At 51.8% G+C, this 12500-nt stretch overlaps 1 protein-coding gene across 4 annotated transcripts in view; it reads right to left on the bottom strand.

The window, feature by feature from the left end:
• The window catches only part of adam15 (ADAM metallopeptidase domain 15), a 22913-nt gene that overhangs the window by 1270 nt on the left and 9143 nt on the right, over positions 1-12500 (bottom strand). The window contains exons 8-25 of one of the 4 annotated variants that reach the window (XM_076736720.1): positions 12329-12400; positions 12071-12240; positions 11904-11988; positions 10336-10484; positions 9006-9183; positions 8707-8799; positions 8430-8625; positions 7746-7854; positions 6209-6404; positions 5981-6058; positions 5767-5878; positions 5539-5692; positions 4326-4434; positions 3528-3596; positions 2639-2698; positions 1640-1705; positions 932-1059; positions 1-847 (exon numbers count right to left, since the gene is read on the bottom strand). The exon at positions 1-847 is cut by the window's left edge and continues 1270 nt beyond it. In XM_076736720.1, the coding sequence (XP_076592835.1) occupies positions 775-847; positions 932-1059; positions 1640-1705; positions 2639-2698; positions 3528-3596; positions 4326-4434; positions 5539-5692; positions 5767-5878; positions 5981-6058; positions 6209-6404; positions 7746-7854; positions 8430-8625; positions 8707-8799; positions 9006-9183; positions 10336-10484; positions 11904-11988; positions 12071-12240; positions 12329-12400 (2097 nt within the window). In that variant the 3' untranslated portion in view covers positions 1-774. The remainder of the gene's footprint in view (positions 848-931; positions 1060-1639; positions 1706-2638; positions 2699-3527; positions 3597-4325; positions 4435-5538; positions 5693-5766; positions 5879-5980; positions 6059-6208; positions 6405-7745; positions 7855-8429; positions 8626-8706; positions 8800-9005; positions 9184-10335; positions 10485-11903; positions 11989-12070; positions 12241-12328; positions 12401-12500) is intronic. The other 3 variants (XM_076736721.1, XM_076736722.1, XM_076736723.1) reach the window with 3 other exon arrangements.

A 12500-nucleotide genomic window follows, 5' to 3' on the forward strand; every position in this document is an offset into this window, starting at 1 on the left:
TCGTCTTCTTTCAGACATTTGATGAATGAGGTTTTGTCTCACTGATTTGTCGTCTGTCCCGTTACTGATCGGCTCGTCTTTGGCGTAAAGTTAAAACATTCAATACATTCCAAACTGTCTCCCACAGAAAAATAAAAACCAACATGTCCAGCAGAAAAAGACGGAGTTACTGGAGCAGGACCAGTTCTCCCAGTAAGGCTTCCAGTTCAACAGTCCAGCAGGGATCTACAGACACTGTTTGTTCCACACGAAAACCACTGTTCTGATTTTAGAAAATAAAACTGCTGAAACCTTTTCAGAATAAAGTGGAGACACTGAAACATTCGGACCTTTTCTCCAAACAACACAAACTGGTGTTGAGCTGGACTGTGGAGGGTCCACCGCGTGACCTTTGACCCGAGTCCGTCCCATTGGTTAACGTTTGTCTGTTTGTTTGCAGCGGAGCCTCCTCAGGTCCCTCAGAGGGCCGCGGACCACAGTTTGGGAGGCACTCTTCCTTCCTTTCAGACACAGGTTTGATTCCCACCTCAGGGTCCTGGAGCAAGGCACTGACGGCCCCGCCGGCTGCAGGGGGCGCCGTGGCGCCGACGCCTCCACGTGACATCATCTCCTGCCGAGGTGCTGCTGAGCAAGGCACTGAACTCTGAAGGTGACCAGCTTTTATTTACAGTTTCTGAGAGTTTTGGAGGTTTAAGTGAGAAATCCGATGAACACGGTCTTCATCATCATCTTCGTCGTCTTCCACAGGTTTGACTGATCTCCAGAAAAACGGAGTCAAAGAGGAGACGAGGCCACTTTTTGAGGGTTTGAGGGTCGGGCGGGAGGAGGAGGAGGAAGAGGAGGACGCCTGCAGAGAGAAACAGCACAGTCAACACTTCGTGACTTCAGCCTCTCTCAGACATGTCCGGCCCCTCGGGGCCCGCTCTCCTACCTGTTGGCGCTGGCTGCGGGTGCGACGGCTCTGTGCTGCGCTGGTTTGCTGGGGTGAGGGGGGACGTGGGGGTGGGACGGCGGGGCCAGAATGAGGGGCTTTATGGGCACCGTGGGTTTGGACGGAACCTGCAGAGAATCATGGGAAAAAAGTGAATGAAGTGTTTCCTGTGTCGACGTCAACATGAAGTTTTTATTCTTTGATCTGGTCTGAAGAGTTTGATCTTCATCACAGCGTCTTCGTTCCGTCACAGAGCGACGACGTCGAGGACAAACCAACACTGTCGGATCGTTATCTCGAACGTCATCGCTCTGCAGTGAAATCACTCGCCGCTGCTCATCGGTGACGCTCAACACTTCCTGCAGCTACGTTTCAAATTAAAAGCGTTTTAGCTTGTAAAGTTTTAATGTGAAAGATCTGCAGGAAGTGGTGGTTTTCAGCGGCACGACTCGCTGAAGCTCGCTTGTTTCTGGCTGTTTGACGGAGTCCAGATCATCAGCTCTGCCAGTCTTCTCTCACAGATCACATGTCCCTCGCTCGCTGATAGGTCCACCTGATCACGAGTCACTGGCTACAAAGATCACACGATCAATCAGGCAGAACTAATCAACATTCTGCTGATCGATCGCCGTCTCTCCACAGTCTCTCTACGTGCTACGGACATGCAAGCTACATGCTAACGGCCACCAGCGTGCAGGTGTGATGTACCTGTCCAGGTGTGACGGGGTCAGGGGGGAGTGGCTTGTCGGGCGGAGCTGGTCGACTCACCAGCGGCTTGAAGGTTAGTGAGGAGGAAGAGAGAAGATGTTTTACACTTCCTGTTTAATGAGGTCAGGAGGAAACCAAAACCGTCCTCACGATGCTAACGGCTGGAGAAGCTACTGCGTTAGCATCCGGCTTTCTGACTTTAATCAGATGGAGAAACATGCAGACAAAACAAGGCCAAGCGTCACGCAGCAGCCGTTAGCTAGTGGGCTAGCTGCTGCTGTTGCTGGCTTGAGCTAGCAGGTTAAAAGCTAGCTAGCATGTTAATGGTTAGCTCACCAGCCATGATAGCTCGCCAACTAGCCGTGAAAGTGGTCACGATGTCGTTAGAAAAGATGAATCAATTTGTCTGATGATTAAGAATTACTGCAATTATGTTACCAATAATCAATCAATAGTTAAAGTCGCAGGTTCAAACTTGTAAAAGGTTTTTTTTGTTGTTTTATGTGATGATAAATTGGACGTTTGGATGACAGTTTGAAGATTTTTCACTATATTGTAAAATAATCGACAGATCAATCAATAATGACATAATAAATAAAAAGTTGGAGAACAAATGCATGAAAACATCTAGTGTGGATTCATCCGCCGCTGAAAGTAGTCCCTGACAAATGCAGCATTTCCTCCTGCTTGCAGTGAGCAGCTGATTGAAAATCAAACTAAATATGTGTGAAGTTTATTTCAAGATTTCTATCTTCAGTAGGAACCAATGAGCTTGGAGCTGAGAGCCACAGACAGGAAGTCAGACAGTTTTGAGAGGCGGACTGACACCATGTTGAGACTGAAGTTTCTGCTAAAACCTGTTTAAACGAGTCTCGACCATTTGAAATACGCGTTTACTCCTCCGACCAGCAGGTGGAGGTGACGTACAACTGGACGTCTTCACGCACTGCAGACAAACACAGGACACACAGGACGACTACACACTACAGGTGACTGTACCTGGCTGTAGGGGTCGGGGGGCAGAGGCTTGCAGGGGGGGGCCGGTCGCTGTTTGACAGACTGAAGCAGCAGAAATGAAAGTCAGAGAGCAGCAGGTCAGAGGTCAGAGGTCAGAGGTCGTCCTGTTTAAAGCTTCCTGGCCTCTTTGGGGAAACTGAAGAACACTGAGACTGAAGCTTTGTGGTTTAATCTCCTTTAGCTGTTCTGGATTCATGAATTCTGCCGAGGACAGCGACACCTTTCGCTTTAAGACGGAACAGCTGGAGTCTCAAAGCTCCCGACAGCGACACCTTTAAGTTCAGGCAGTGTGGAGGTCTTCACAGGTACCTGAGAACTGATCCAGGACCAAAGTCAGACCAGGTCCAAACGCTCTCCAGTCGAATCAGGTCTGATGTGTGTCAGCTAGTCTGTGTGACGGACGTGAGCTGATGCGTTCGCTGTCGTCACATGCAGTCTGTGAGGGAGTGAAATGAGCTGTGTTTCCACAGACCCTCGTGTTCAGAAAAGTGTCCTGTCACATCACAAACCACAGAAATGGTTCAGACTCAGATTCAGGATCAATAATCGTGTAAAAACAGGAAACAAACGTTTGCTCAGTTTCAGAGGACGAGACGTGATCTTTACACACAAAGACCAGGAAAGCCTTTGCAGGGATCAGCTGTCTTTTGGACCGGTTCTGACTGTCCCCCTCTGTGACCTGGACCTGTGAAGACCTTCACCTCAGACCAGACGAGCCAAACGTGCACAGCCGGAGCAGGACGAGTCACAACGAGGACATCCACGGAGACGGAGACAGAAGCAGACCGACAGCAGCAGCCACACACAAACACACACACGCAGACACACACAGAGACGGTGAACACCTCCAGGTGAGGTCAGGTGAGGTTACCTGAGGCGGGGGTTTTAAGGCGGGGTCAGGGGGGAGTGGCTTAGTGGGAGGAGCAGGTCTGTCATGAACCTGATAGGAGAGAAAAAGGGAAGCAGATGCAGAGTGACAGCTGATACATGCACAGGAGAGCAGCACGAGGTCAAAGGTCAAACAGGCAGGTGTGTTAATGCACGCTAACGAGAGGAAGAAGAAACACATCTGAAGACGGCGTATCGTGTCACTTCCTGCTGACAGACGTTCTGTGACATGTTTCAACAGCTGAAGTTCAAAACGCTGAAAAGCGACAGTGACGACGTGTCAGTCCAAAGGACAGGGACAGTGAACTCACCACAGACAGCGAACTCACCACAGACAGCGAGCAGGACAGACTAGTGTCTGTGGTGAGTTCGCTGTCTGTAAGAACAGCAGGACAGTTCAGTGTCTGTGGTACGTTCACTGTCTGTAGGAACAGCAGGACAGTTCAGAGTCTGTGGTACATTCACTGTCTGTAAGAACAGCAGGACAGTTCAGTGTCTGTGGTACGTTCACTGTCTGTAAGAACAGCAGGACAGTTCAGTGTCTGTGGTACGTTCACTGTCTGTAGGAACAGCAGGACAGTTCAGAGTCTGTGATGCGTTCACTGTCTGTAAGAACAGCAGGACAGTTCAGAGTCTGTGATGCGTTCACTGTCTGTAAGAACAGCAGGACAGTTCAGAGTCTGTGATGCGTTCACTGTCTGTAAGAACAGCAGGACAGTTCAGAGTCTGTGCGAGTCTTGTTGGCAGGTGGAGTCAGTGGATCTGGGGTTGCTGTGGTTACCTCTTTGTGGGGCGGGGTCAGTGGGATGTCGGTCGGAGGGTTCAGGTGGTACCTCAGAGGTCGGACCTGCTCTCCGTTCCGGCCGTCCGCTCGCTCCATCACCGGCGTTCTGACAGGAAAGAGGAAAGAAAGACACTGATGACTGAAAGCATCAATCAATCAATCAATAATAAACCAGATATTCAAATTTTACTTTGATGAACAACAGCTGACCTCAGAACAACACACAGCCACAACATGACTAACACATCACACACACACACACACACACAGAGTTAGAGCTGGTGGAAGCAGATGGCCTAACACGAGGAGTTCAGGGTCTGTGCTGCAGTGGGATAAATCGGTTTTGATGACCATCTGTCAATGATGAGCCGATCACTTGGATCTCTCTGTGTCAGCTGATCACACGTCAGCACGACGTCACAGACTAAACCCGCGTGTCCACCGATCAGACTTCAAGCTTCATTACCCAGAAGCCTCCACTGTCCTTTCTGTCTGATGGGAGACGTCCACACAGACAGTGTCATAGCATGAATACTGGTTTGTGGCGGTGCAGTGAAATCTGGATCAGTGCAGCTTGAAGTCCTGAAGTGGATTTCCTCTGCAGGTCTCATCTGGTCTGAGAGGACCGTCACTGAGGAGGAGGCATCAAAAACTTCTCTCTGACTCTACAGGGACACACTAGAGACCTGGACCCAGCAGGTCCCTGGAGGACCAGAGGTACCTGGAGACGTGGACGGAGTGGAACTCCAAACTCAGCACGTCAGAGTGAGTCACACTGCATGATGGGAAAAACACAGCTGAGCCACCGATGACCAGAACAGACGCTCGCGTAGCAACACTCAGGACCAGAGGTCAAAGGTTCATGAACACAGAGCTTGTTTACACTCACACACACACACACACACACACACACGCACACTCGCGCACACACACACACACACACACAGTCACACACACACAGGCGCACACACACATGCGCGCACACACACAGTCACACACACACACAGTCACAGACACACGTGCGCACACACACACGCACAATCACGCACACACACACAGGTGCACACACACTCAGACACACGCGCACACACACACGCACAGTCACGCGCAGGCGCGCACACACACGCACACACAGTCACACGCACACACACACATGCACACACAGCCACACACGTGCACACACACGCGCGCACACACGCGCGCCCGTTACCTGTTGTGCTGCCGGGCCTTGTGAAACGGGCTGTTGGGGCCCAGACAGATGAGACTCCGACGGAAACGAGGGAAGCGCAGAGCGAGGAAGAGGAGGACGACGGGCAGAATGAAGAGGAAGATGACGAGCAGAGCCGCTCGGACGGGGTCGGACTCTAACAAAGGGGGAGGGCGGGGTTAACCACAGCAGACAGAAGCTGGACGTCAGCTTTATTGGGGCGGGCCGTACCTCGAGCGGCGGTGGCCGGTCCGCTGTCCACGCTGCCTCCGTGACCGGAGTACCTGCAGTCAGGTGGAGCCCAGCCCGCGTCGCAGTGACAGTTCTTGTTACTGTTACACACCTGAAACACAGCACCGCAGCACGTCACTGACCACTGACAGGTGTGTCGTACCTGTGCGTGCAATGTGAGGTTGGTGATGTCACCTGACTGCCCTCCACTCACCCCGTGGCCGTTACACTTGCTGCGACATTCGTCCACGCCGAACACCGACACGTCCTGACACCTCTGGTTCAAACAGGCCTTGAAGCAAAAAGAGAAGATTTAGTGTTTGAAGATCAACGTTCTGTCGTCGTTTAAAGAACATCCAGAAAACACTTCAGTTCTCTCCGAAACGTCTGGTTTCTCTCCGCTCTGTTCCCTCCTCCCGGCCCGCGGGGGGCGCCGTCTGACCTTGCCGGGGCCGCAGGCGGTGCCCTGGGCCACGGTGGCCGGGTCGGACACGTCGTCCCCCAGGTGGAAGAAGGTCCCTCTGCAGACCAGGTCGCTGTGGTTGAAGCGGACCGTTGTGGTGAGGATCTCTGCGTTGGTGCCCAGCAGGGGGCGCTCCCTCCCGCCCTGACACTGGATCCTGCCGCAGTGAACGTCACTGCAACAACGCAGCAGGGACAACAGGAAGTGATGTCAGACACGATCAAACACAACCGCCGACACACGGAGCACACACACAGCCGCTTCGACTGTCTGAGTACTCTGTGTGCTGTCTGTGTACTGTGTGTACTCTGTGTACTGTCTGTGTTCTCTGTGTACTGTCTGTGTACTCTCTGTGTACTCTGTGTACTGTCTGTGTACTGTCTGTGTACTATCTGTGTACTCTGTGTGCTGTCTGTGTACTGTCTGTGTACTATCCGTGTCCTCTGTGTTCTGTCTGTGTACTCTGTGTACTGTCTGAATACTATCTGTGTACTCTGTGTGCTGTCTGTGTACTGTCTGTGTACTCGGTGTTCTGTCTGTGTACTGTGTGTACTCTGTGTACTGTCATTGTACTCTGTGTACTATCTGTGCACTCTGTGTACTGTCTGTATACTCTGTGTACTATCTGTGTACTGTCTGTGTACTGTCTGTGTACTATCTGTGTACTCTGTGTGCTGTCTGTGTACTGTCTGTGTACTCGGTGTTCTGTCTGTGTACTGTGTGTACTCTGTGTACTGTCATTGTACTCTGTGTACTATCTGTGTACTCTGTGTACTGTCTGTATACTCTGTGTACTATCTGTGTACTCTGTGTACTGTCTGTGTCCTCTGTGTTCTGTCTGTGTACTCTGTGTACTGTCTGAATACTATCTGTGTACTATCTGTGTACTCTGTGTACTGTCTGTGTACTCGGTGTTCTGTCTGTGTACTGTGTGTACTCTGTGTACTGTCATTGTACTCTGTGTACTATCTGTGTACTCTGTGTACTGTCTGTATACTCTGTGTGCTGTCTGTGTACTCTGTGTACTGTCTGTGTACTCTGTGTGCTGTCTGTGTACTGTCTGTGTACTATCTGTGTCCTCTGTGTTCTGTCTGTGTACTCTGTGTACTGTCTGAATACTATCTGTGTACTATCTGTGTACTCTGTGTACTGTCTGTGTACTCGGTGTTCTGTCTGTGTACTGTGTGTACTCTGTGTACTGTCATTGTACTCTGTGTACTATCTGTGTACTATCTGTGTACTCTGTGTACTGTCTGTGTACTCTGTGTACTGTCTGAATACTATCTGTGTACTCTGTGTACAGTGTATGTACTCTGTGTAGTGTCTGCGTACTCTGTGTACTGTCTGTGTACTGTGTGTACTGTCTGTGTACTCTGTGTACTGTCTGAATACTATCTGTGTACTCTGTGTACAGTGTATGTACTCTGTGTAGTGTCTGCGTACTCTGTGTACTGTCTGTGTACTGTGTGTACTGTCTGTGTACTGTGTGTACTGTCTGTGTACTCTGTGTACTCACGGGTTTCCACAGGGGATGTAGGAGCCGTTGGTCAGCTGACCACAGTTTCCATATTTGTTTCCTTGTTTGTTGACTGATGAGAAACAGACGGCTGGAGCAGCGGTGGCATCTGAAGACAGACAGACAGGCAGACAGACAGACAGACAGACAGACAGACAGACAGACAGGCAGGCAGGCAGACAGACAAACAGGCAGGCAGGCAGACAGACAGGCAGGCAGGCAGACAGGCAGACAGACAGACAGACAGACAGACAGACAAACAGACAGACAGGCAGGCAGACAGACAGACAGGCGGTTAGACAGACAGACAGGTCGTCCTGGTATTGACCAAACTGGTAAACTGGTTTTAGACCAGAACTGGCTTTTGGTCAGTGTGAACAGATTAACTGCTGAACTGGTTCTGGCTCAGTATGAACTGGTTCAGGATATGAACTGAATGCATTGACTGAACCAGCACACATTTGTTCAGGCGTAAACCAGTATTAACTGGTCTGAACTTGGACTAAACTGGTCTTGGTTCAGTGTGAACTGGTTTAAGCTCAGTGTAAACTGGTCCAGTATAAACAGTTCAGTATAAACTCGCTATACTTTGGTGTAATCTGGTTTAGGCCCAGTGTAAACTGGTTCTGGCTCAGTATGAACTGGTTTTTGCTGCGGTTGGAGCAGTGTAAACTGGTGTCTTACTGGGTCCCCATAACATCTGGCACTGGGTTTGCATGCTGGCACAGACTCCGCCGTAGCAGAAGGAGGCGTCATCCTCGCAGGGTTCTCCGTTCTGCAGGAAGACGTTGGGGGGGCAGTACGGGGAGGCGCCGGTGCAGAACTCAGGGAGGTCGCACTCACCGAGCGGCTCACGACACACCGAACCCGCCGCCCGCAGCTGAGGAAGGAGGGAGGGGGTTACACTCAAATCCACCCTGACGGAAACAGGAATGTTACGGTTCTGTCGAGGCAGTCGGACCTTGCAGTCGTGGCAGCAGATGCCGTCGGACGAGCACTGAGCTCCAGGAACCAGCTGACAGGTGGAGGCGTTACAGCAGGGGTCGTCACACTCCTGACCAATCAGAGCACAGCAGCACATCAGCAGGAAGAACACGCCTCACTCAGGGAAAACACGTGTGACTTTAGAGATCACTCAGTTCTCTTATTTCATCAGGACACAATTCTACTGATTCCTGAAACACTAGAAGCTTGCAGGCCGTCGGACAGGCCTGCACGCAGACAGGTAGACGCACAGTCGGCAGGTGTACAGGTGAGTACCTCCAGCAGGCCGCAGTCACACTCCTCTCCTTTCTCCACGTACAGGTTTCCACAGCGAGGTCCTCCCAGCAGGCGGTCGGGCTGCGGCACATTGAACAGACACATGCCGCCGCCGTGCAGCAGGCTGACCGACAGATCTGCAGCGCTGCAGCTGCTGAACTGCTGCCCCGGCATGAACCTGAGGGTCAGAGGTCACAGGCAGGTCAACACAGCTCAGAGCCTTCACACGTTTGAGCTGAGCTGAAGGATGAAGAGTTCCTTCATGTCTTCTTCAGCTCAGTAAACTCTTTAAAAAGCCTCTTTGGATCAGCTGATCGTCACAAAGCTGAAAACAGCCTGTTTTTCTGAGCTCGTCACAGTTTTTGGAGATACGAGGTTCTCACAGGACGGCCGCGCTGCAGACACGTGATGATCTTGTAGAATCTGATGCACTGATGAAGATTAAAGCAGCTCCAGCTGAAGGTCTGCTGCGACACACATGAATTTAATGACTGCGAGCGGGACAAGCCGTACTTTTACTGCAGTACTTCAAACAGAAAGAAGTTCTGATGTGTATTTATTTCATCACATCCAGTGAAGGTAAAACTCACGCGGGCGTTAACGTGAACAGGAAGCAGAAAACGTCACATGACGCATGCTGTAACGTATGGTTACTGTACATCACGACGCAGGTGATGATGAAACTGGACTGTCTCCCTCGAACAGAGACACGCTCCACGCGCTGACGGACCAGCCTGTGATTGGTGGGTGTGGACAGACAGCAAACAGGACGGCGGCCTGACGGTAAGCCGCTTCTGATTCGCAGAGCTTACTGAGATCCTCGCTGTCGACACTCTGTCTGAACCGCTGCCGCGCCTCAGAGCGTCACGGCGAGGATCTCAGCCACAGCTCCTTCTGCAACCGACCGCAGCCAATCGAGGACGAGGATGAGTCGGCTCCGCCCTCCAGTGATCACCAGCTGAGACGCACACACAAACAGACACACACACACACACACACACAGACAGACAGACACACACACACACACACACACACACAAACATACACACACACAGACACAGACAGAGACACAAACAGACACACACACACACACACACACACACACACACAGACACACACATACAGACACGCACACACACACAGACACACACACACACACACACAGACTCCTTCCTTTAAAGTCGGATTTTACTGTTTTCCACAGTCTGCAGTAGTAGCAGTAGCAGTAGTAGTATTAGCAGTATTTGTGTGGTATTAGTACCTCAGTAAAGGACTCACGTCACGCTCAAACCTTCCATAAAGACACTAAGAGCTGTTTTCTGGCACTGACCCGGTGGAGGGCTCCATGATGCATCCTCCCAGCCGCCGTTCGTTCTGACAGGAGCAGCGGCGCTCGGCGGTGTCGTGGCTCATCCCCAAGTTGTGACCGAGCTCGTGAGCGACGGTGGAGGCGACGCCCAGAATGCTGACCAGGTGGTCCTGAGAGAAAGACAGGTGGTCAGACAGGCTCACTTCCTCTCGTTTCCATGAAGACCACCTGGTCTGGGTCTGGGTCTAGTTCTGGATATGGTTGTGGTTGTGGTTGTGGTTGTGGGTCTGGTTCTGGGTCTGATTCTGGGTCTGGTTGTGGTTGTGGTTGTGGGTCTGGGTCTGGTTCTGGGTCTGATTCTGGGTCTGGTTGTGGTTGTGGTTGTGGGTCTGGTTCTGGGTCTGATTCTGGGTCTGGTTGTGGTTGTGGTTGTGGGTCTGGTTGTGGTTGTGGTTGTGGATCTGGGTCTGGGTCTGGTTGTGGTTGTGGTTGTGGTTCTGGGTCTGGGTCTGGGTCTGGTTCTGGGTCTGGTTCTGGGTCTGGTTGTGGTTGTGGGTCTGGGTCTGGTTGTGGGTCTGGGTCTGGTTGTGGTTGTGGTTGTAGTTCTGGGTCTGGTTCTGGGTCTGATTCTGGGTCTGGTTGTGGTTGTGGTTGTGGGTCTGGTTGTGGTTGTGGGTCTGGGTCTGGTTGTGGTTGTGGTTGTGGGTCTGGTTGTGGTTGTGGATCTGGGTCTGGTTCTGGGTCTGGTTCTGGTTCTGGGTCTGATTCTGGGTCTGGTTGTGGTTGTGGGTCTGGGTCTGGTTGTGGTTGTGGTTGTAGTTCTGGTTGTGGTTGTGGGTCTGAGTCTGGTTGTGGTTGTGGTTGTGGGTCTGGTTGTGGTTGTGGTTCTGGGTCTGGTTCTGGGTCTGGTTCTGGTTCTGGGTCTGATTCTGGGTCTGGTTGTGGTTGTGGGTCTGGGTCTGGTTGTGGGTCTGGGTCTGGTTGTGGTTGTGGTTGTGGTTGTGGTTCTGGGTCTGGTTCTGGGTCTGGTTCTGGTTCTGGGTCTGATTCTGGGTCTGGTTGTGGTTGTGGGTCTGGGTCTGGTTGTGGGTCTGGGTCTGGTTGTGGTTGTGGTTGTAGTTCTGGGTCTGGTTCTGGGTCTGATTCTGGGTCTGGTTGTGGTTGTGGGTCTGGTTGTGGTTGTGGGTCTGGGTCTGGGTCTGGTTGTGGTTGTGGGTCTGGGTCTGGGTCTGGTTCTGGGTCTGGTTCCTTGAATTCATCTGATGTGGAGACGAGCCTTTCAAATGACTGTTTACTTCCTGTTTCTGAAAGTAGAAACGATCTCGCGGCTTCACTTCGTGACCACCTGTGTGAATTCTTTACCCTCATGATAGTCTAAACACTACATTACCCATGAGCCTCAGCTGCCGTTGCCATGGAGGCCGGTCAGAGGACTGGTCCAGAGTCTGACTATGAACTGATTAAAACTTGTTTCTTTCGTCAGCTTCAGCTCACAACAGAGGGTGAAGCTCTGTGATTGGATATTTGTCAGAGAAGTGCATCATGGGAGTCGTAGTTGACATTTGATGGAAGAAGCCGCGCCCACTCACCACGTTGACGCCGCCCGATCGGTCTCTGGAGCACATGGACGACTGAGACGCCATCCCCACCGTGGTGCCGTCAAAGGAGCCGCCCCTGCGGGATGTAAAGGGAGCCATGAGAACCCTGACCAATCAGAAGTCGAGGATTTACTCGCGCTGCGTCGCTGAGCTCCTACATGACGAGCTGGGCGTTGTCGTGATGGAGGCGTGGCAGCAGCTCTCGGGTCCTCCACTCCAGGAAGTTGTTGAGGGTGTCGGTGGGACTCTTCTCCACCCGGATCTTGTCGCGGTCGCTCCAGATCTCCAGACCGGTCAACGCCACCCGGACGTTCAGAGGACGGTAGAACTGAAAGAGGCAGAGAGACGCTGGGCTCTTCTTCTGCAGCAGATTTAGAGGTCTTAATGTGACAGGGAGGTCGGAGGTCACGGCTCACCCAGTCGACCTGGTTGGCCACGTCCAGCATGCGGTAGATGATGGTCTTATTGTTCTTCTGGTAATTCAGAAACTGTGAGAGACAGAAATGTTTTAAGATTGATCAGTGACGATCAGACTGATCAGTGATGAGCAGATTGATCAGATTGATCAGATTGATCAGCTGCCCTGTG

The sequence above is a fragment of the Chaetodon auriga genome, chromosome 8 (assembly GCF_051107435.1).
Source record: "Chaetodon auriga isolate fChaAug3 chromosome 8, fChaAug3.hap1, whole genome shotgun sequence".
Taxonomy (NCBI): domain Eukaryota; kingdom Metazoa; phylum Chordata; class Actinopteri; order Chaetodontiformes; family Chaetodontidae; genus Chaetodon; species Chaetodon auriga.